Source organism: Herpailurus yagouaroundi, unplaced genomic scaffold, assembly GCF_014898765.1.
Source record: "Herpailurus yagouaroundi ecotype Mexico unplaced genomic scaffold, PumYag 77, whole genome shotgun sequence".
Taxonomy (NCBI): Eukaryota; Metazoa; Chordata; class Mammalia; order Carnivora; family Felidae; genus Herpailurus; species Herpailurus yagouaroundi.
In genome coordinates this window covers 96,922,058-96,945,301 of record NW_024412388.1, presented here as the reverse complement: position 1 = coordinate 96,945,301, position 23,244 = coordinate 96,922,058, and the positions used below count along the sequence as shown (strand labels likewise).

Sequence of the window (23,244 nt, the reverse complement as noted above, 5' to 3'; positions counted from 1 at the left end):
GGCCGCAAGGCCAGAGGGGGCCAGGCTGAGGAGACAAGGAGGCTTTTGCATAGAACAATATTTTGTTTTCAGTTTTTCTTCCTCCCCCTTCCCCCAATTGTTAGCAGCTTGATGTGTCATTCTCCCCAGCAGGGGAGGGGGTGAATGGCTTGGGTTGTAAACTCTCTCCCCCAGCCTTCCTGTCCTTCTGGAGGGGCAGCTCAGCTGGGCTCTGGTTCAAGCTGGGTTCTGGTTCAGGGTCAGGTGGGCGGTTAAGGCTTGGCTGGTGTGCGAAGGCTGTCTGCTGTGTCTTCAGAGCTCATTCCTCCACTCTGGCTCTACCTGCAGGGACAGGCCGTCTTCTCCCTCCCGTTCCTGGGGGAGGTAGTCGTGACTTTGGGGCCCTAGAAAGAAAAGAGGTGAGCCTGTCTTCCTTACCTCATCCCCTAGCGCTGTCCCCTGCCTGGCCCAGCCATACCTGAGGTAGAGGGCCTGAGCTTGCTCAGACCTTGGAGTAAGTTCTGTCCCTGCTGCAGATCCAGTTTGGCAGGGAAGGGGCATCCGGTATACCCCCCGTTTTCTTTACAGAACTCCAGGAATCTGTAGGGTACAGGGACATTCACACACACAGCTGCACAGGCCTGGCTGAGGAGTGCCAGCAGAGGCTCGAGGCTAAGCCTTGGTCCTACCATGTGGGCCTGCGCCTTTGGGCGAGTTGCTTATCCTCTGTCGGGTAATTTAAATAAGTGGGGAATTGTGAGGAAGAACAGACCTGTGAATTAATTGAGCCACAAGAAGGTGCTCAATAGAGCTACACCTGCCCCAGGATGGGGGTTGTGGTCACCAGGAGGGATCATGGGGTAGGAATGCTCACACTTTCCAGTCAGGGTCATGGCCCAGGAGCAGCGGGTTGCCCACCACGATGAGCAAAGCCTTGGCCCGGGTCACAGCCACGTTGAACCTCTGAAAGGAAGGAGTGGTAGGGTCACGGGAGGGAAGGGCCTTAAGGAAGGAAGCATTCCTTCCACCCGCCAGGTCTCAAACCTTGGGGTTCTTAAGGAAACCCAGGTTGAAGTCCAGATCCAGCTGCACAAAGCTCTGGCTGCTCCGCACGGTGGAGATGAGAATGACGCTGCGCTCTTGGCCTTGGAACTCTTCTACGGAGCCCACCTGGAGGGCGAGACACAGGGCCTGCAGCGGGGGCTCGGGAAGCAGACACACACCCTGCCTTATGGAGCTCCCGATCCAAGGAGCTCCAAGGCAAGGCCGATGCCAGCACCGGGCATTTGTCACAGGGGAGGGAGTGAGCGTCCTGATAGAACGGGAGGATGCCCTGGAAGCTTAAGGGTGGATCCAGTTAAAGGGGTGCGGGCTAAAATTCTTCTAAGCAAAGAAAACGCGCTTGCAAGGACACAGGAACTCCGAGCAGTGGTTCTCAAACTTCCCTAAAGGCAGTCACTAAACACTTGTTAAAGATATACAACCCAGACTTCCTAAATTGGAATCTCCAAGGGAGAAGCCTTTAAATCTTAGAGCGCTGGTTTTCAACCGCAGCTGCACGTTAGATCACCTGAGGAGCCATAAAAAATACCGATGCCCTGGCTCTGCCCCCAGATAGCTGTGTTCACTGGCCGGGTGGGGCTCTGGCACCGGTGGTGCTAGAAGCTTTCCAGGTGATTCTTATCTGCAGCCAGTGTTGAGAACCACCACCTGAGTCAAAGCACTGACTGACTCAGAGGGTGGGAATGGTGAGCTGTGACACTATCAAATGACAGGTCAGGCAGGCAGGGAGTTTGGACTTTATCCATAGGGCACAGGCCTCAAACCAGCCTGATCAAAAGCATCAAGAATCCGGTGTGGTGTTTCCTGGTCCCGCCCCAGATAGACAAGCCAGGATCTGCAGGAGTGAGGCCTGGGGGGAGCCCCACTGGGTCTTAGGCAGCGAAGGCAGGGCGGGGCAGTAACACAGGCTGGAGTGCCTGAGGAGCTCTCTGGAAGCAGGGGAAGTGCGGGGACACCGAAGGCAGGGAGCAAATGTGAAACGGTGGTGTCACCTTTAAGTCTTTGATGTCATCCAGTCCCCGAAGCTCCTTGTCAAGTTTGGTGATGCAATAACGGATTTTTTCCACCTGGAAGATGAGGACAGGTGCCTTTCTCTCATGCCATTACCCCAGTGTAAGAGGGAGCCAGGCAGGAGACCGGGGAGCTGGGGGGCAGAGAGGGAGGGACATCTGACCTCTGAGCTCGTCTGACAGGGCTAGCAGAGACCTGAGCTTCTAGAACCTCCACCTAATGGTCTGGCTATGAAGGGGGTACCTTCGGTGGTGGTGGGGGGGGGTCCCACCCTCGAGAGGAACTGAGGGCCTGACCTGCTTCCGGTAGGGAGAGATGACGCCCACGCTTCGGGGGCTCAGGCGGGCTTTGCCCTTCTTCGAGGAGGGGGCCAGGAGCAGCTTCAGGTAGGAGGTCACTGTGGCAGCCTCTTCAGGGTTGAAGAATGATGGGCTGTTACCCTCACGCTCGTCCTTGCCCATTACGCCGTGAAAGATGATGGGAAAGCCCTGGATACGGGGTCGGGGGGAAACCTTCAGCCAGGCCTCCCTTCCCTCCCACCCCAAACCCACCCAGGGAATGCGGGATCCCAGGCCAAGGTGAAAGCCCGTGGCTTCCACTCAGAGGCTCCTACTACCTTGCACCTTCGGTAGGAGGGAACGTGGGGTACAGGGGTGGCAGCCTGACCCTGCCGGGTTCAGCCTCACCTGTCGAGGCAGACCCTCCCATCGGCAGAAGCGCTCTCGGTCCACGACGTCGGCACAGGCCTGCAATTCCCCATCATAATAGAGTCGGTTGGGAATGTCCAGTATGGTGGGGTGAGACCTGGGAGGCAAGAGGAGGAAGGAAGAGCAAGACCAGGGGCCAGGTTACTTCTGCCCTGCCCTTGGGGTCCCCCGATCCACCTGCTCTGGGTCCACACATCCTCTTGCCACCCGCCCAAGTGGACGGTGGACTCCTTGATCTACAGCGTGCTGCTAGGCACTGTTCACTGCACCAAATGTGCACAGAACCAAATGTGCTTCCTGAGCGCATGTGGTCCGTAGGCCAGGCAGATTTAAAAGGAAAAAAAAAAAAAAAAAAAAAAAACACGCAAGAAATGGGGAGGTTCTCAAGTTTCAATTTTGCCAAGGAAGGATGGTACAAAAACAACCATCACCTACTACTGCCATTATTTGATGAGATAATGTGTTAAATCTAAAAACAGAAGTAATAACAATAGATTGAACTCCCAGTGGACTTATCTAAGGAACTCCTAAGAACTTAGGAATTCATCATTAGGTACATGAATTCATTGAGTAAAGCAAGTATACTTTTTGATTTGAGTAACAATTAGCTTTTTGAAAAACTATATCGTCTCTATTTTTCTCATTTCTCCTTGGACTGCCTCGACCCTTCATCTGGGACCCACACCAGACACATCCCAGTGTCTGGGAACCATGGACAATCCCCCGATACACAGATAAGCAAAATGCTCAAGAGCGAAGTCAGTTGCAAAGTCAGAGCCAATGAGTAGCGGTGATGGAGCTGGAATGGAGATCACCGACCTTCCAGATCATAGTCTTCCTGCATCACACAGCCTCTGAGCAACAGGACTGCAGGATGGAGCCTCCAGCCGGGGGCTGCACAGAGTGGGTGAAGGCACAGATTGCAGGCGAGGTGAAGGTGCGGGAGTACCTGTAGTTGCGCAGCAGCTTGGTTATGAACTGGGGGTTATAGCCATTGGAGCCCTTCTTGTACAGGGCGTTGTAGGTCAGCAGCCGCTCCAGCAGGGAGTACCCCAGGCCATGCTTCTGGGTCAGCGGGGAGCGCAGCACGGGCCCCAGCTGCCTAGGGTCTCCTGCCAGCACCAGCTGCCCTCCTGGATTGTCTGTTTCCTTGACTTCCATCAGCCCTGAGAGGCAGGGTGCCGTGGGAGAAAGGTGAGCGGTGGGACCCCCCAACCCCATGCAGGGTGGCACGCACGCAGCCCACCCTGAACCCCTCACCTGCTATGGCCACCAGACTCTCAGGCTCCATGGAGTGGCCGGCCTCATCGATGAAGATGTGTGTGAAGTGATCGATGGGAAACTGAGCTGAGACCAACCTGGGAGGCGTCAGGCCAAGCAGGGGTCATATCTGGGCACCCGACTAGCAAACCTGAAAGCCCACCCAAACTGGCCCCTCACCCCACTGCCAGGCACCACTCTTCCCCATCTCTCCAGCCCGCTACTTCCTTACTTATACACATGATTAAGAGACACACACTTCCCACCTGCTGGCCGTGATGAGGGTGGTAATTAAGACACGATACTCCTGCAGCTTCTTCTTGGCGGGAAACACATAATCCCCTTTCTTCGCATCCCAGTTGCAGCAGGGCTGCGGGGTGTGAAGAGAGAGGAAATCAGCTGGCTCTGTCCATCCTCACCCTCACTCTGGCTCTGGGCCCCCCAGGCAGTTTTCTTTCCCTCTCTCACTTCCCACACAGGGAAACAGACGACCAAACAGGGGTTCTGACCCATCCAAGCTCACGCAGCAAGTATCCGAATCCAGGTCTAGTTTCCTGGCCCCTGAGCATCTACCCCGAGCAGCCCAGCACCTGCCCTCCCCTGGCTCTCCACACTTCTCCAGGTACCTTGATGTCCTCGGGCACCATGCGAATGTCCCTGCTGGGGGCCAGGAGGCGGTAGATGGAGCTGGGCAGGTGGACCCGGAGCCGCTGGCAGAGAAGGTCAGCTCCTGAGTTGGACGGAGCGCAGGCCAGGATGTGGGCTTTGGGCAAGTGCTTCACCACCTGGGGTGGGGACAAGCACAGTGTGGGAAGCAGCTTCTCTGGCTCCAGGGGGAGGGATGGGGGAGAGACTCGGTTGTGACTCAGGTTGGCACAGGGTGGCATTTGTCTCCCGGACCTGAGGGAAGCAGGGACACAAAAGGCGAGTTTTGACCCCCCCCAAACCCTCTGCTAGTCCAAGTAAGCACTTCACTGCTGGAAAACTGGCACAGTAAACATTCAGAGTCTATGGTGGCTGAAACATGATTGGTGACTCCAAGAGTCACGCGGGACCCCACCCTGCACAACGATGTTCGAATGCCACACAGACCATTGATGCCAGCCCAGGGGCGATCAGGAAGCTGGAGGCACCCAGGATCTGGAGGCACCCAGGATCTGGGCACTGCTTGGTCCCTGGGGGAGTCAGCACCAGCCCCAGGTCTATGCTCAGGCCCCACCTGCTTAATGGCTTCCACCAGGGTGACAGTCTTGCCAGTGCCTGGAGGCCCAAAGATAATGTAGGGGGCTGGACGGGTGGTGCCCATAACGATGTTCTTCATGGCCTGCAGCTGCTCAGGGTTTGACTCCAGACTGCGGTCATACAGCCTGGCAGACGAACCAGAAACATGACGTCACCCGGTGTCCCGGAGGCCTCCCTGACTCCAGCGCCCACGCCCCACACCCCAAGTGGCCCCCCTTAGACCCATGCCCAGTCTCACTTGAGCTTCACATCTGAGGGCAGCAGCGGGACCCCACGGGAGGCCACAGGAAAGAGCATGGGCCACAGCAGCCAGCGCCCCGTCAGCTCCAGGGCACGGTGTTGCACCCGCAGGGGCTGGCGGTTGAAGGTGAAGTTCACCTTGAAGGTCAGCCCATCCACAAAGCGGCTCAGGAGGCTTTAGGAAGGGAGGAGGAAGGAAAAGCTCCAGTAAGAGGGCAAGGACTCTCTGCATCTACTCTGGCTCCACTCTCTTTTCAAGACAGCCATGCAATCCCTCCAGGAGAAGCTACGGAGGCATCTCAGGGTCCCCCTGAAGAAAAGCTTCCTGCTCAATCCCTGGGGTCCCACTGGTCTCAGGGAGAAACAAATCAGCTCCTCTGGCCTAAGAAACATTTGTAGACCCTTCTAGCAGCTCATGGTTCCCCCAACACCCACCTCATGGAAAAGCTCAGCTTGACACGGTCCAATTCCACCTTGTGTACAAAGCCCTTGTAGGTGACGGGGTCCTCCTGATGTGTCTCAGAGGACAAAAGTGCAAACAGGTGGTCACCCCGTAGCACTGAGGGGCGGCTCTCAGTCACTCCGGGAACCTACGGGGGGTGGACACAAGCAAGCTTCTATCCCCAGGGATGGCTACTGGAGGACCCCTAGGTCTCCAGACCGCCTGTGAGGGACAAGGATTGAGCGTTGTCCTTCTATCCCAAGACCCAGGGAGCTTTGCTTCTTTCCTCTCCCGCCTGACAAGGTAAAAGTTGGGATGAGCACGGAGACAGTCTGCCTGAGCTGCACAGAGATAGCTGAGCCCAGCAGTCCTGGAAAAACTCCAGGACACGATTCTCAGCCCATCCGTGTGCCCTCTTGGCCAGCTCAGTTCGCGCTCTGCCCTTGAATCCTTGTTCAAAACTCAGTTCCTGCAGAAATCGTTCCTTGATTGCCCCCCACCCCCTTCTCTCTCACCAGCTGCCCTCCTCAGCACTTGCGTGCAGGAACTCTGGGCTTGTGGGTACAACACTCGGCATCTGACATCTGGAAAGGGATCTAGGCTAGCTCTGTGCTTTTCAGATAAAGCAACAAAGGCCCAGAGAGAGCAAGGGACTTGCCCAAGGCCACACAACTAGTGGTAGCAACGTCTAGACTAAAACCCAGGTCCTTCCCATCAGCCTGCTCTGACACCTGTTTTGGGCTCTCTGCTCCTACTGAGCCCCCTGGGGGCAGGAACAGCATTCTACTCTCAGGCTGGCTGACTCGAGCCCACCCTCCCCACGCAGGATCCGAGCCCTGACCTCCAGTGTGAGCAGTCTGGGGTTCTGGTCTACGGGGTCCCAGGTCATGGGCACCGACTCCAGGTCGTAGTGCCGGATGTCATGCTCCATCTGCAGCTCCTCCAGGTGCAGCAGCAGCCGGAGCTTCACCTCGTAATTTCTCCACTGCAGGGCTGTCTCGAGCTGGGCCCTGGCGGTGATGGTTGGGCAGGCAGGAGGGGGCAGGGACAGGACGGGTCAGGCAACCCCCGCACCCAGGAGCATCCACCCTCTCCCATCCGCAGCTCTGGGACTATGAAAGCAGCAGGAATCAGGGAGGACCAGAAGGGCAGAGAGGTGGGTGGGGGGTCAGAGGCCTCAGAGAATGGAATCCTGGCTCTCCCTCCTTCCGACGCCCCTGCCCCACCTCAGATCTGACGTGGCATTTATACCATGGATTCTGGGGCCTGGAACATTCTCCCCCCCTAAGATAACTCCTATGCTTACACCCTCACCTCATTCATGTGTCATTGTCTGCTCAAATGTCACCTTCTCAAAGAGCGCAGCACTAACTGCCCTCTGCAAGACAGCACAACCCTCCCCCTTCCCCGAAAGTTTAGCTTTGGTAGAGTTCTTCGCAGCACTCGTCGCTACATGAAACTATAAGATAAATGCTCATTTCTCCCTACTGCAATGAGCAAGGCCCTCATGTGAAGAATTCACCTTGAACGGTGTGCAGCACGAGGTGCGTGCTCTGTACGGGAACGAAGGGAGGGGGCACGGGAGGCTGAGGACAGAGGGATGGGGCGGGGGAGGGGGGTGGAGAGACACAGAAAGCAGCGTGAGGTGGGGCAGAAGGGTGTCTCTTACTTGATCTCAGCAATCTCCTTTGGGGCAGTGAAGATACTTGTCCCCTGAAGAAGGATGGGGAGCAGCTGCCGGAGGCGAGGGGGTGGGTAGTATGTCCCCAGCGCCATGCTCAGCTCCAGGTCATAGCCCTTAGCGCTGCAGGAGCCAGGGAGGAAGAGTGGTCACAAACTCCGAGATCCCTGCCCTTCAGAGAGGTGGAGAAGGCTCCTCCCTGGGAGATGCCCGAAGCCCTTCCACAAACTATTGCTGAAGGGGGTCGGCAGATTTTGTACAAGGAGGCAGAACTCACTACCCCATGAGGATGCTCACCCCAAGGCTGGACCATTCTCATTTCTGGAAAGTACTATTCATGGAAACTTCCAAAAGTCACATATGTAACACCCATATGTGTAAATAATATGGATATAAAAAAAATGCATGCTCATTAGAGAAAAATAAGTGGGTAAATACATAACATTCTCCCCATCCGGGGATAACCAATAACTTTTTGATAGCTAAACTTCCAGGTTTCTGTCAATTTGTATTACATACATACAGTTTTAACAAAAAGAGCACAACTGCCTATCGTTCGCTTTTCTAGCTCAGTATTTCATAAACACCTAGCCATGCCACACAGAATATAAGATTCTATTCAAATGAGGGGCGCCTGGGTGGCTCAGTCGGTTAAGTGTCGGACTTCGGCTCAGGTCATGATCTCACAGTTCGTGGGATCGAGCCCCACATCAGGCTCTCTGCTATCAGTGCAAAGCCTGCTTTGGATCCTCTGTCCTCCTCTCTCTGCCCCTCCCCTGCTTGCACCCTCCCTCTCAAAAATAAATAAACATTAAAAAAAAATTCTCTTCATATGAAATATCTGAATAGGGAAATCTATAGAGACAGAAAGCAGAGTGGTTGCTTAAGGCTGGGAGGGAGGGATGTCCAGGTGGCTCAGTAGGTTAAGCATCCGACTTGATTTCGGCTCAGGTCATGATCTCACGGTTCGTGAGATGGGGCCCCGAGTTGGGCTTTGTGCTGACAGCATGGAGCCTGCTTGGGATTTTCTCTCTCCCTTTCTCTCTGCCCCTCCTCTGCTTGCACACACTCTTATTCTCTCTCTCAAAATAAATAAACTTAAAAAAAAAAAAAAAAAAAAAAGGCTAGGGGGCACCTGGGTGGCTCAGTCGGTTGAGTGTCCAACTTTGGCCCAGGTCATGAACTCACTGCTTGTGAGTTTGAGCTCTGTGTCCAGCTCTGTGCTGACAGCTCGGAGCCTGGAGCCTGTTTCAGATTCTGTCTCTGTCTCTCTGCTCCTCCCCTGCTCACGCATTCACTCTCCCTCTCTCTGTCCCTCAAATACAAACAAACATTAAAAAAAAAAAAAAGGCTGGGAGGGAATGAGGAGCAAAAGGGTATGGGCTCCTCTTTGGGTAATGAAGTGTTCTAACCGGATCGTGGTGGTGGTTGCCCATATCTGTGAATATACTGAGAACCTAAATAGTACGGTATGTGAATTATCTCAAAAGAAGCTGTAAAAAAGACAGAGAGAGAGGTCTACACAGGCTGCCTGACAATCTATCATACAATCAAAAATGTTTAACATTTTTTTCAGGCTCACCTGCAACTTCCTTCCCGAACAGAAAAAAATCTCTGAGGCCCAGAGGAGTTACGAACTCAGTTAGGAAAGGGGGCCCTGGTTCTGGCTCTGTGCTCTTCCCCAAGGCGCCCACCCTCATGCGGGGCACCCCAAACTGGATCGGGTTGGAGAGGAAAGGAGTTACCGGTCAGGTCTCTCTCCTTCCTCTATCCGGCTGGTCACTACAGGGTTTCCAGTGATCCGGGTCCGCTTGAAGGGAGTCGTGGGCTTCAGCTGTGCAGCCAGGGGACTGTGGGCAACGGCAGCCAAGAAGCGGGCAATGTAGAAAGTGCCGGCTCCTTCCGAACCTGGCTCCCCAGGTCCCAGCAGCTCCCAGAGCACCGTGGCTGGGAAGTAGCCCACAAAGCTGGTCTTACAGTGGACCTGAAGCTCGTAGCACTCGCCTGCAGGAGGACGGAGGAGTGAGAGAGGACAGGGAGGGACCTTCCCACCAGCACCCTGCCTGCACACTCCCCCAGCAGCCACACCCCGGGGCAGGAGCCCTGACACAGCAACCCTTACCAGGGCAAGCCCCCGTCCACTAAAGGCTCTTTCCCGTGGAAACCCGCTCACCAGGGCCCAGTGGGCAGGGCAGCTCCTGGTCTCCATTGTAGAAGGCAAACTGGGGGGTCCGGCAGAGTGGGAAGAGATGAGTGAGGGTGACAGGCTGGGTTCCTCCATTCCGAAGCCTCAGGGTCAGCACCTCCTTGCGGTTCAAATCCAGGCGGATAAGGAGCTGCCCATCTCGGGCTTCATGGGGCCCCTGGACTTCCACGTCCACCCCATGTTTCCCGTGAAGATACTCAGCCCTGGGGAGAGTGGGAGTCAAGGGGGGGCTGGGACAGGAAGGGCCTAGACAGGGGAGGCTGGCGAAGTGCCAGCGGAGCTCAGGAACCCCACCGCCTCTCCCCAGACCAACTAGCTCCTTCCCTACCCCTTCCCCCACTCCTTGAAGGAGGGGGCCTTACCCCAACCTGAGGCAACCCCCTCTTCTCTCAGCCAGATGGCTTCCCCGACACCCTGACCCCTGTGTCCTTGCACCCTCTTTCACATGCACATGCATGCACACATACAGACACACACCTGTCGTAAAAGATCTTGGCTAGCAGTGACTTGTGGTGTTTGCTGATGTCTGACCCCACCTTCACTCTCCTTTTTTCTGGGAACCACACGTCGGCCCAGCGGTCGAGTCTGAAGAACCTGACCCGAGTCTTGGTGACGTAGGCCAGATTTGCAATCTTCATTCCATACAGCATGGAGGAGAAGCCAGGGGCAGGGGTCCCAAAGCTGCCGGAAGCAGAGGAGACTGGGAAGTGAGGGAAGGCAGGGCAGCTCAACGGGGAAGGCAGGAGGGCAGGGTGTCTGTGGGTCGCTCTATGTGCGACACACCAGCCCTGCTGCGCAACAGGACAGGACCCAGGGACAGAGATTCAGGCTGGGGGGGGGGGGGGCGGTCACAGGAATTGTTAATGTTTTAAGGGAATTCAATAGGACTTCCCAAGACAAAATACGACTGTTTTAAACAGCAAGTTGTGGACTCTGTGTTTCGGAGGAGAACAGCCCAGTCATGGGCTAGTGATTTGGAGGACTAAGGGAAAAGAGAGAAAGAAACGAAGATTTTTGGGGGGGGAAAACTATTTGGGACAGAAAAAGAGATACAAATGACGTGGCAGAAAGAGCTAAGGTTAAGGGGAAGCCAAATAAGTTGATTCAGAGGGGGTGGATCTGGGGTCCTGCCTGATGGTGAGGAAGGAGAGAGGGGTCAGAGAGAGCACAGGTGTCCAGGGTGTGTGGGCAAGGTGGCTGATCAGACAGCAGTTTCCACCCGAAGTCAAAGGGTGCAGGTGGATGGAACCCAAGCAGGAAGGGAAAGGATCCTTCTCCAGAGATCAAATAGCTTGGTTTTGTGCCTAGAGAAGGTGAAGACAGGGAAAACTGGTCAGAAGGTCAATAACCTCAAAGTCCAGTGCCTGGAATTCAGTTTAGTCAACTCGACACTTACAGAGACCTGTTATGTGCCACACACTGCGCTAGAAGCCGGGGGTTCAGTGAGGTAAGAGCCCGGCACAGACTGAACGCGTCAATCCTGGCGTCCTGCCGGGGGCTCGGCCAAGGAGGTTTCCAGGGCAGCCTGGGGCCAAGGAGGGGCACCGAGCCAGGCTGTCCCAGGACAGCGGTCAGAACGGAGTCCTGGAGAGTGAACGGTGTCTACCAGGCACAACAGGGAGCCAAAGGGTAAGCCAAGGTGGAGGGGCGTGCAAGGATAAGAGCTGGGGGTGCAGGGCAACCTCCCACTCGGCCACCAGCTGGGTCTCCACTTCTCGGAGCCTCACTTTCCTCCCCTACAAAATGGGGGCAATGAAAACTTACCTCGGGGGGGGACTGTTATGAAGGTTACATGGAGACGGGCACTGCAGTGTCCACTTAGCCCAGTGCTTGGCACATAAGGAGATCTCCGTAAGGTGTGCTATGATTAGTATCACACACAGTCTGGTTGTGCTACAGTGAAGTGTGGGACAGGGGTGATGGGAGGCAGCAGAGATGGACAGGCACCAGGTCACGCAGTGTTGCATGCCAGGCCAGGAAGCCTAGACTTGACCCTGAAGGCTAGCGGTCTTCCTCTACTGGCACCCAGGAGCCGGGGACACCCCCACACGTGACATACTCCAGATCTGGACGGCTGACCACCCTCCCTCAATGCGTCGTAGGGAATGAAAGCAAATCCTAGCTCATAAGAACCATGGTAATCCCTATTTAACTATTAAGGCTGGATCAGCACGGTCACTCACTGGCGTGTAACGAGATCATTTATGGTCTGGACAATTCCCTGGTGCCCCCTGCCTGTCACTCTGCCCCTCTCCCTCCTCACCCCAAGCAAATGAGAGTGATACTATTCAGAAGACTGTGAATCAGCTCTGATTTGTTTTAAAAAGGTGATAAATCATTTGAGAACATAACAGAAAATGCTCAGTAAATGCCACCTACTATCATTAGTATTCGTATTAGTAGTAATAGTAGGACTAACAGTAGCAGTGGTAGTAGGAGTAGTAACAACTTACTTTCAGCCCACAGCAGAGGCTACACTGTGGTTACAGAAGCCCCGAGGCTGGTGGGTTTTAAGCAGGGGAGTGGCAAGATCATATTTGCATTTCAGATGACTCTGGCATCAGGATTGGAGGATGGATTTGCTGGAGGCAAGACTGTAGGCAGGGACACCAGTTAGAAAAAGGCCATTGTAACAGTCCAATTAAAAGATGACAAGGGCCTGAATGAGGTGGTGGAAAGGACGGAAGAGGGGGCCAGATCTGATAATACTTAGGATGTAAAATTAGCAGAATCTGGTGGCGGACAGGAGGGGGAATGGAAGCTGGGAAGAGGGAGGAGTCCAGGACAAAACTCAGATCAATGGCTTGGCTTCCAGAACCATTTCTGAGATAGGAGGTAAAGGCAGGAGGAGGAGGAGGAGGAGGAGGAGGCTGGAGGGAGGATCATGACATTTGTATTTGGTATGTTCAGTTCGAGATTCCTGTGGTCCAGAGGCAGCTGGCTCCATGAGTTGGAAACTGAGAACTCAGGCCAAAGTCAAGCCTGAGTCTAGCCTGATATTCTGGAGTCCTCAGGTGGTAGTTATAACCATGGAAGTGTCTGGAATCTCCCTACGGAGTGTGACTAGTCTGAGAAGAGCTGAGACCAGGACAACCCAGGGAGGAAGACAAAACAGAGAAGGAAGCCCCGAGAGAGGGAGGAGAATCAGAAGGAAATCTCAAAACCAGGCATCAGGCTCAAACACTGCCAGGAGGTCCAGTCATAAAGGGACCGAAATCAGGAGGAGTCACTGTCATCCGCCAGGGCCCCCTGCTCGGTAGGTTCCACAGATCGAGCACAGACTCAAATGCCAACAGAAGCCAGGCTCCCCAGGCATCTTTGATACCCGAGCACCTGCATAGTACCATTTTTGAGCCATCAGTGTTAAGGACTCACGTCCTTCATAACTCCACTTAAGAAGACAACAGTGGAGGGGCACCTGGGTGGCTCAGTCGTTAAAGCGTCCGACTCTTGCTCAGGTCATGATCTCGCGGTTTGTGAGTTCGAGCCCCTCGTCGGGCTCTGTGCTGACAGCTCAGGGCCTGGAGCCTGCTTCAGATTCCTTGTCTCCCTCTCTCTCTCTGTCCCTCCCCTGCTCGCTTTCTGTCTCTCTCTCTCTTAAAAATTAAAAAAAAAAAAAAAATTAAAAAAAAAAAAAGGGAAGACAACAGTGGAGATGCCTTGAAATGCAGCCGGCTCTCAGGGTAGTGCTGGGGAGGCGACAGGGCTCTGAGAGAGCCGAACAAACCCGAGAGTGCATGCCCTGTCCAGAGGGGGTAACTGCTAATCTCCATCGTCTCCAGACAGATGTGGCCAGCAGGGGACAGAGGCCTAAGATGGCCAGCGTCCGACCTTTAAAAGAAGGCCAGATCAAAATTTTCACGTGAAATCTATTTTTGGAAACTTCTGCCTGGGCACATTGGCAGAAGGAACTCAACTCTGCCATGGGTACTACCACCTAAGTGTTTTCTCACATTATGCCCCGTGACTATTACCACTACCCAAACTCACCTCTCCCTGGTCTAAGGTGACAGCCATAATGAAAACAATTTTTTTCCAACCAGAGACTTAGCACGTAGCTGTTGGAAAAAAGTCCTAGTTCTTATATTATGCGCCTAAGTCCCCTAGATTTCTAGGAAGAAAGATCAAGACTTCAGTAGAAAAACTGAATAGTCACCTTACAGAACACATCGAGACGACCAGATGAAAAGATGTTCTAAAAGCAGAGAAATTGCAGATTAAAGTCAAAACGAAGGACTGTTTTATTTCGATCAGACTGACAACAGTGGAAAACAGCCATAACATGGATCGTTGTTGTGTGTATGTGGAGAAGGGGACTCTCGCACAGTGCTCCTGGAAAAGGTGAAATATGACAACCTTTTGGAAAAACAATCTGGTGAGGACTCCTAACATCTCTCTGAAACACAGGTATTTAACTCAGCAACTGCAGTTCTGGGAATGTATCCCATGGAAAGGAAAGTACCTGTGTTTAAAGACATGTGCAAGGATGCTTACTGCAGAGGTATTCACAGGGGCTGAGAGCTGGAAACAAAAACATGCCCATCAATAGGGAGACGTTAACACATTGTCAACACCCACAGCATGGAAAATACTAGGCAGCAATGAAAAAGAACGTACCACACCCACACAGACGGCTACGATTTAAAAGGCTGACAACACCAAGTGTTGACAAGGTTAAGGACAGACCAGAACACTCATGCGTTGTCAGCTGGAGTATGAACTGGTACGATCACTTCAGAAAAAGGTCTGTTTTGCAAAAAACTAAACATATGCTGCAATATTCTGATTTCAAATGGAAAGAATATTATGTGTGCAAAAAAAAATGCACTAAAAAAAATGCAACTATAGGGGCACCTGGCTGGCTCAGGTGGTTAAGCATGCGACTCTTGATTTTGGCTCAGGTCATGATCTCAAGGTTTGAGTTCAAGCCCTGCATCGGGCTCTGTGCTGACAGTGGGAAGCCTGCTTGCGATTTTCTCTCGTTTCTCTGTGCCACTCCCTCCACTCGCACACTCGCTTGCTTGCTCTCTCAAAATAAACAAACATTTAAAAAGATTAAACTTAATTTAAAAATGCAAGTATAGGGGCGCCTGGGTGGCTGGGTCGGTTAAGCATCTGACTCTCAGTTTCAGCTCAGGTCACAGTCTTGCAGTTTCATGAGTTGGAGCCCGACATCGGGCTGTGCGCTGCTTGGGCTTCTCTCTCTGCCCCTCCCCTGCTCACGCTGTCTCTGGCTCTCTCAAAATAAATAAATAAACTTAAAAAAAAAAAGAAAGGAACTATATAATATCTAGTATAGACCTAGCACTGGTATTTATTAAAAAATACTTGCTGGGAGAATGAGTGAAAGAAATATCAAATAATTCCAGACTATTCTTTTATTAAAAAACGAAGGAGGGGACATTGCACTAAACCGCTGGCTGGCACACAGCACTGCTGTGCAGGGGCCTGTAACGTTACATGTCAGGTTGCATACACGGTCCACACGTGGACATGTATAATTATATAATGATATATATTATTATAGGTCTAATATATATATAATTTATATAAATGTTTACATATTTTATACATACTGTCCAAACTTGGAGACACATGTAATAATATATAAATATACATATATATACATGTAATAAATACACATAGAAATAAACATATATAAAGGAAGGTAGATAGTGGCAAGGAAGTAAAATGCATGAAGACCTGGTCACACCACTTTTATTTATTTATTCATTTAATCATCCATTCATTCACTAGTGTTTGTTTACTTTTGAGAGAGAGCACAAGAGTGGGAGAGGGGCAGAGGAAGAGAGAGAGAGAGAGAGAGAGAGAGAGAGAGAGGGAGAGAACCTCAAGCAGGCTCCGCACCTTCAGCGTGGCCCCACGAACTGTGAGATCATGATCTAAGCTGAAGTCAGATGGCTGTGTATATTTGGAGTTGTTAGTTGTAAGCAAAAAGAATAAATTATGGCTGATTTAAGCGATAAGAGCTAGTTACCAATAAATTGCTGGGAAGGTGAGAAACGGGCTCAGGAAACAGACAGGAACTAGGGAAGGCGGAGCAGCCTAACCCCAGACAAGGTCACAACAGAGGACCAGTCCAGAAGACTTTGCTGCCAACCACCAAAAAAGGAAGTTAAGCAACTTGCCTAAGATTTAAAAATAACAATAAATGTATATTTACCCTGTGACCCAGCAATGCTCCTCCTAGGTATATCCCCAAGCCAAAGGTACAAGGATGTTCCCAGCGATTTTATTCAAAATAGCCCCAAACAGGGGCGCCTGGCTGGCTCAGATGAAAGAGCATGTGACTTTTCTTGATCTCGGGGTCGTGAGTTTGTTACTTAAATACAAGATTAAAAAAAAAAAGAAATAGCCCCAAACTGAAAACAGCCATGAACAGGAGAATGGATACAAACTGATTTGTATTCAGATGAAGAATACTACTCAGGGGCGCCTGGGTGGCTCAGTCGGTTAGGCGTCCGACTTCAGCTTGGGTTACGATCTCACGGTTTGTGGGTTTGAGCCCCGCGTTGAACTCTGTGCTGACAGCTCGGAGCCTGGAGCCTGCTTTGGATTCTGTGTCTCATTCTCTCTCTGCCTCTCCCCCACTTGTGCTCTGTCTCTCAAAAATAAATAAATGTAAAAAAAAAAAAAAAAAATTAAAAAAAATATCACTCAGTGATAAAAAGCTGCCATACACAAGACATGGATGAATCTCAAAAACATTAGCTGAAGGGCGTCTGGCTGGCTCAGTTGGTAGAGCAGTAGACTATCTCGGGGTTGTGAGTTCGTGCGCCACATTTCGGGTACAGTTTACTTAAAACAAACAAAACATTATGCTGAGTGAAACATGGCGTTCAGAAGAGTGCATACCTCCTAATTCCCTTAAATGAAGTTCCAGATAGGCACAGTCTCAAAAAACATCACAGTGGTGGGTACCTCTGGGTGGGGTAAGGGTGAGGACGAACTAGGAAAGATGGAGGAAATTTGGGGGTGATGTCATGTTCTGTGTCTCGACAGGGACTACACACAGTACATGGAAAGGTAGAGTTAAAATGTGTCTACTTAAAAAAAAATTTTTTTTAATGGTTATTTATTTTTGAGAGAGAGACAGAGAGACAGAGAGAGAGAGAGAGAAAGAGAGAGAGAGAGAGAGAGAGAGAGAGAGAGACATTGTGTGCACAGAGCAGGGGCAGAGAGAGAGGGAGACACAGAATCTGAAGCAGGATCCAGGCTCTGAGCTGTCAGAGAACTCACAAGTCATGAGGTCATGACCTGAGCCAAAGTCAGACGCTTAACCAACTGACCCACTCAGGTGCCCCCAATGTGTCCACTTCTATCTAGAAGTTACACTTAATTTTTGAACACCTACAGTTCGTAATAATCATGCAGACGTGTTTGGTGTAAGTTGCACTGAAGTCTGTAACTTACTTCGAAATGCATCGAAAACACTAAGATGGACCAATGGGCAGACGTACAAAATACTAACTAAGAAATCTAGGGGGTGCCTGGGTGGCTCAGTCAGTTGAGACTCTGACTCTTCATTTCGGCTCAAGTCATGATGCTAGGGTTATGAGATCGAGCCCCGTGTCTGGCCATGCGCTGAGCACAGAGCCTGCTTAAGATTCTCTCTCACCCCCTCTGTCCCTCTCCCCTGCTCACACACTCTCTCTCTCTCTCTAAAAAAAAAAAAAAAAAAAAAAAAAAAATCTAGGTGAGGGTATATGGGTATTCACTGTACAATTATTTCAACTTTTGTGTTTGAAGTCTGTCATAATAAAATGTTGGGAATGCCATGATCGGGAATGACTTCCATGATGTTTTGTTGAGTAAGAAAGCAGGATGTTGAAAACACATATAACATGATCCTTTTAAAATAAAACAACCCAAAAAACACCCCAGTTGATAGCTGAGTGTCCTGAGTGTGGGGCAGAATGTGGAACGGAGTTGGGATGCTGATATGGAGAGGGACCCACAATAAACAAGGATATAGTGTAACGATCCCATGGGGGCCAACTGACATAGGTGGGATGGAAGTATGGGTGCACACAGAGATAAGTGAAAGGGTGATCATCCAAAGCATAAAAAAACTTTCAAACACAAATATCCAACATAGAACATTAAGGGCCCTCACTCCCTCCTATCAGCTTAACTGCTTGATGTGTATTTTTCCAGACTTTTTTCTATACATATGAAAACTTTTTAAGCACTCAAGTGTTTTGTTTGCTGAACATACTCTCCTGCAACAGACCTCTTCACCACCATGGACTTCCTTCCTGGACATTTTACCAAGTCACCTCCCTCTTTTGGATGGCTGCAAAGGATAGCATAGTAGGAATGCAGGGGGCGTGTTTAACTGTTTGTCCAGCGATAGTTCGGTGCCTATAATGCTTGGCTTTTTCAAAGGTTACATACAATAACCACCCATGCACAAAAATTCTTGTACTAGTCGGTGATTTATGGGACAAATGCCTTCAAATAAACTTCTGGGTCAAACAGAATGACTCTTCACAACTTTGGCAAGTTCTGCCAAATTGTCCTCTGTTTTTTTTTTTTTTAAGTTTATTTATTTGTTTTGAGAGAGAGAGAAAGTGCGCGCACACGCGAGTGGCAGGGGCGGGAGCCAGAGGGCAGGTGGAGGGGCAGAGAGAGAGGGAGAGAGAGAATCCCAAGCAGCTGTCAGTGCAAAGTCCAATGCGGGGCTTGATCTCACAACGATGAGATCGTGACCTGAGCCGAAATCAAAAGCCCGATGCTTAACCGACTGAGCCACCCAGGTGCCCCAAATTGTCCTCTAAACAGGTTGTACAAATTTAATGTTAATCACTAAAAATTTGAGAATACCCTTTTTCCAGACCCTGATATCAGAAATCTTCAATCTTTTCGATTACTGACAATCTGATAAACAAAAAAAATGATATCTTGCTTAAATAGCATTCCCCTCATCACTAACACAGTCAAGGATCTTTCCTTCTGTTTATCAGTCATTTGTGTTTCTTCCCCTAAACCAGCAGGAGTTATTACCAAACACAAGTCGGATCACGGCCCCCCTTTATGACTGCACAGTCTACAAGATGAAGTCTAACCTTTTAACAAGGCACACACGGATCTTCTGTATAACTGGGATAATGCAAACACAGTTAATTAACACCATCAACAACAGGAAAAGTTTACTGAGCACTTCCTGTGTGCTGTTTGAAGTACCCGTAAGCATTATCTCATTTAATCCTCACAACAACGTAGCAACTATCATCACCCCATTTTAGAGAAGAAACTGAGGCACAGGTTCTGACATCAATCCCTCCTTAAGTGTATGTCAGCCCTTCCCACTGTATCACTGTCACTCCTCTCTAGACTTTCCTGCCACTGTGGACATCTTTGGTCTGTAACGCCCTGACCTTGGCCCCTGATATTTGTTCAGTGAACAATAACTAATCTTTTTAGATGCAGTGCAGGAAAGCCTCATGGCTAGAAGAATGGTATTTCAGAACATACTATCAAATTTGGCAGCCATCTAAAAGGGACATCTAGTTCTGTGTTTTACAAACTGGGTTGCAACTCTCATTAGTGGGTCAAGACCAGGATTTTTAGAAAATTGGAGTGGAACAGAATAAAAACATCAGAGGGCAGGGAGTGAGGCTATATACGGTTTCTAGGGTATGCATTGTTCCATGAAAGCTGTGTCCCAGGCTCCCAACTAAAATGTATTCTTTACTGTGGATAGAAGTCTAAACACACAGCCTTTCTCCATGCCAGAGACAGAACGATCTTTCCAAAACCCCTAATCCATCAGTCTCCTACTTGGAAACAATCTGTGCTTTCCTATTTCTGTTAAGATTAAAAAGTAAACAAACAAACGAAAGACTCTCCGCAGCTGGCAAGGTCCTGCCCCATCTAGTCCCTGCCTCCCTCTGGCCTCCTGTCAGGGCCACTGAGTTCACCCTAAGCCCTTAGGGTGCTACTCCCTCTGGGTCTGGAATGCTGTCCCCTTGCCCCTTAACATCTGTGAACTCCCATGTATCTTTCAAGATTCTGTTTAAACATGACTTTCTCCCAGAAACCTCTGATTCCGAGGTGGGGTGTCCAAGTTACATATTCTCAGAGTACCGGACCTTTTGTTCTAAGCACTTATCACAAAAGTAATTAAATAATTATGTTTCATTGCCACCTCCTTCCTTAGGCTCCTTCTGCATCCACAGCGACTCACACTGTTTTGCTTTGCTCACAGGAGGCATTCGGCCAAAATTTGAAGAAAAGAATGAGTCTCCTGCCTAAGGCAAGAGCAGTCTTCTCTTGAAACTTTTCCTGACATCAGTCTTTCCTCCTAACCATCACTGTACTAATGACAGCTACCACTTCCAAAGCCCATGCAACATGCTACACACGGTAAGGGCTTTACCTGTGATAGCTCATTCTGGACTCACACACAGCCCTGAGAGAAAGGCATTCTTTTACATGCGTTACAGGAAAATTTAGATAGTTGCTCAAAATTCAATGCAACTCCGGGCGCCTGGGTGGCTCAGTCAGTTAAGCGTCTGACATCAGCTCAGCCCATGATCTCACGGCCCGTGGGTTTGAGCCCCGCGTCAGGCTCTGTGCTGAGAGTTCAGAGTATGGAGCCTTGTTTCTCCCTCTCTCTCTCTCTCTCTCTGCCCCTCTCCCACTCACACTCTGTGTCTCTCTCTCTCAAAAATAAACATTAAAAAAAAATGCAAACTCGTGAATGGCCAACCAGGATTTGAACTCCAGCTATCCAAACACTCTCCCAGCCCCTAAGGTACTGTATTACATGTTTGTCTACACATCTGCCACTCCCACTAGACTGTGATTACAGGCAGGAACCGAGGCACAGGCACAAGCAGAGCCTCGTTAAGTATGTTTTGCTAAATAACGAATGATGGGAAAAGGCCAAAGTTAGCAGTAGAGGATGCAACATCCTGAAACACCCTAGCTGGAAGGGATGCACCCCTCCCAGTGTAGGAAGGCTCCCTAGAATTCCGTGTGTGTGTGTGTGTGTGTGCGCGCGCGCGCGCGACTTGCAATAGCTCTCTGGTGGCCCATTCTCTTGTAGATCAACTGTACTTACTAATTCAATTCCATTCCACCAGCACTTACAGAGCATCTGTTACATCCCTGGCTCTATGCTGGGGACTGAGGAAGGTGCAAACGTGAGGAAAAGCCTATCCCCGCCTTCAGATCAGGGAAGCTGGTCGCACACTAGCTCCAACGCAAGGCAGTGCAATGGGGCTATAACCTGGCTGTGAACAATGAGCTCTGAGAGCCCAGAGGAAGAAGCCATGAATTCCCACTGGGAAGATGAGGGCTGATGTCACAGCATTCCTGTCTGGGTTTAAAGCATGTGTAAGAAAGTTCTCTATAATCGTAATAGAAATCTCCACCTGGTATGGAGAGGGTGAGGGGAACATGTTGAATGAAGCTAGCCCAGCCTTCTGAAGTGACAGGGAAGCATAATCCTCTCCACCACGACAGACTTCAAAATATTCAAGGATTACTGCCTTGTTCTCTCCAATGTTTCTCTTTTCAAGGCAAACATTTCTCAGGTTTTTTGTTTTTGTCTTTTTTTTTTTTTAAGTAATCTCTACCCCCAATGTGGGGCTCGAACTCACGACCCTGAGATCAAGAGCGCCATCCTCCGCTGAATGAGCCAGCCAGCCCCCACCTCAGTCTTTGACTGGGTTTCGTGATAGAATACAAATCAGCACGTAAGCTGTTTCCCTCCCCCTCCTCACTGTCAATCCTTCAAGGCCAAGGTCAGTGTCCTTCTCCATTGAATTCCCTACTAACTACAGGAGCGTTCTTATTTGCATAAGAAAACACCAAATTCCCTAATAATTCCAGGGGAACGGTATGTTATTTGCATAAAAAACAAGTGCACATAGTAAAAATTACTTTTGAAATCCCTTAAATTCACCCATAATGTGCTTTATATGTGGTTTTCTGTATGCAGTCTGACAGAACATCTTCCCCAGTACTGGAACATACTGTGTAGCTTTCGTTGAGAGCTGACAGAGACCCTCTCCTTGACCAAACTTCAGTCGGGCTCCTCTGAACCCTATTTTCAATTAGGCCTCTACCTTGCCCCCCACCTCTTAGTATGTCTTTAGTAGTTTTCCATCCACTGACCCCCTCACTCGGCTGACAACTACCAATTCCCAGCTGTCTTTGCCGTGTTGGGAGTAGAGCACTCTCTCCCCTACTACAGTAACTCTACAGCAATAGTTCTTCCATAAAGTCTTTCCTACCGGTCTAACAAGCATCCAAATACATTCCTTCGGAGCCCAAAGTAGCTGGCTTGTGTTCAGAGGCACCTGTACTTGTGTTAGGGAACACAGGTGAAAGCACGGATGTGGCTTGTTGATAATGCCTCTCAATAGTACCTGATCTTTGCTTACTTCTCTTTGACATGTTTCCTAGTTCTATTATACTCCGCGCGTTATTTTACCATCTATGCTAGTATTCTGTATGATGCATACTGCATGCCTATCAAAGCCTCTCTTTCCCTGGCATCTTGTACTGTTCATCTTTCCATTCCCCAAAGCCCAGCACGGGGTGAGGGCATAAAACAGGTCCTAACCGCTGACCCTTCCTCAGATGTTGCTGGAGCCTGTTCATGTCCCTCTTAAAATGGGACATTTCATTATTGATTTAAACAAACAACCCAGATGTGATCTGGAGAGTCACTATTTCGTCCCCCCCCCTCCCTCCAAACCACACTTCTCTTAACACAGTCTAACACTTCTTGGACTCTTTTGGCAGCCATACCGGCCTTTTGGTCTGTTGAAACCCACAGCCTTTTTCAGGAGGTGTGTTAGGAAGCCGAAATCCCCACCACCCCGCATGTATTTGTGTAAGTCTTCACATTTATCCCTGTTAAACTGTGTTCCGGCCCAAGGCTGCAGCCTGTTGATAGGTGTTTCTGAAGCACAATTCTGTGGTCTGCCAGAACGAAGCGTCTGGTTTTCACTTCGATAGCAACAGGGGGGCCCAAACAGCCTGCAGCCACAGGGTGAGAAAGGCCTCCAGGAGGCTGGCCCTGGGTCTCCATGGAGAAGCCACAGGTGCTAATGGAGGTTTGGTGCGTATATAGTTTGAGCCCTTTTCTTCTTTGCCGAGCTGCCGGAGATTCTCCCTCCCACACTGGGTCTCCTCGGCTCCCCGGGATAGCGGACCCCCTCGGCAAGCAGCCCCTCGGCGGCGGGGCGGGGGTCCCCGCAGAGCCCGCGCAAGGGCCGGCCGCCAGCCGCAAGCAGCTCCCTCCCGCGGTCCCACGATGCCTAGGCCCCCTCTCGCGCTCCCCTCCCCCAGGCCGAGCGCCCCCCTCCCCCGCCCCCGCGAGCGGCGCGTGGGCGCGGGACCCCGCTCCCCGCCAGGGCCCGGGCCGCGGGGGGCG

At 50.8% G+C, this 23,244-nt stretch overlaps 1 protein-coding gene across 7 annotated transcripts in view; it reads right to left on the bottom strand.

The window, feature by feature from the left end:
* Nucleotides 1–43: 43 nt before the first annotated feature.
* The window catches only part of MOV10 (Mov10 RNA helicase), a 24,290-nt gene continuing 1,089 nt past the window's right edge, over nucleotides 44–23,244 (bottom strand). For 2 of the 7 annotated variants that reach the window (XM_040471310.1, XM_040471309.1), the window contains exons 3-21: nucleotides 10,308–10,511; nucleotides 9,798–10,033; nucleotides 9,370–9,628; nucleotides 7,613–7,747; nucleotides 6,785–6,953; nucleotides 5,937–6,091; nucleotides 5,500–5,676; nucleotides 5,239–5,386; nucleotides 4,646–4,804; nucleotides 4,286–4,389; nucleotides 4,020–4,117; nucleotides 3,709–3,925; nucleotides 2,739–2,856; nucleotides 2,349–2,540; nucleotides 2,034–2,108; nucleotides 1,024–1,149; nucleotides 854–942; nucleotides 458–579; nucleotides 44–383 (exon numbers count right to left, since the gene is read on the bottom strand). In XM_040471310.1, the coding sequence (XP_040327244.1) occupies nucleotides 292–383; nucleotides 458–579; nucleotides 854–942; nucleotides 1,024–1,149; nucleotides 2,034–2,108; nucleotides 2,349–2,540; nucleotides 2,739–2,856; nucleotides 3,709–3,925; nucleotides 4,020–4,117; nucleotides 4,286–4,389; nucleotides 4,646–4,804; nucleotides 5,239–5,386; nucleotides 5,500–5,676; nucleotides 5,937–6,091; nucleotides 6,785–6,953; nucleotides 7,613–7,747; nucleotides 9,370–9,628; nucleotides 9,798–10,033; nucleotides 10,308–10,511 (2,875 nt within the window). In that variant the 3' untranslated portion in view covers nucleotides 44–291. Of the gene's footprint in view, nucleotides 384–457; nucleotides 580–853; nucleotides 943–1,023; nucleotides 1,150–2,033; nucleotides 2,109–2,348; nucleotides 2,541–2,738; nucleotides 2,857–3,708; nucleotides 3,926–4,019; nucleotides 4,118–4,285; nucleotides 4,390–4,645; nucleotides 4,805–5,238; nucleotides 5,387–5,499; nucleotides 5,677–5,936; nucleotides 6,092–6,784; nucleotides 6,954–7,612; nucleotides 7,748–9,369; nucleotides 9,629–9,797; nucleotides 10,034–10,307; nucleotides 11,135–12,283; nucleotides 13,234–23,244 lie in introns of those variants that run through there. The other 5 variants (XM_040471312.1, XM_040471314.1, XM_040471313.1 and 2 more) reach the window with 5 other exon arrangements.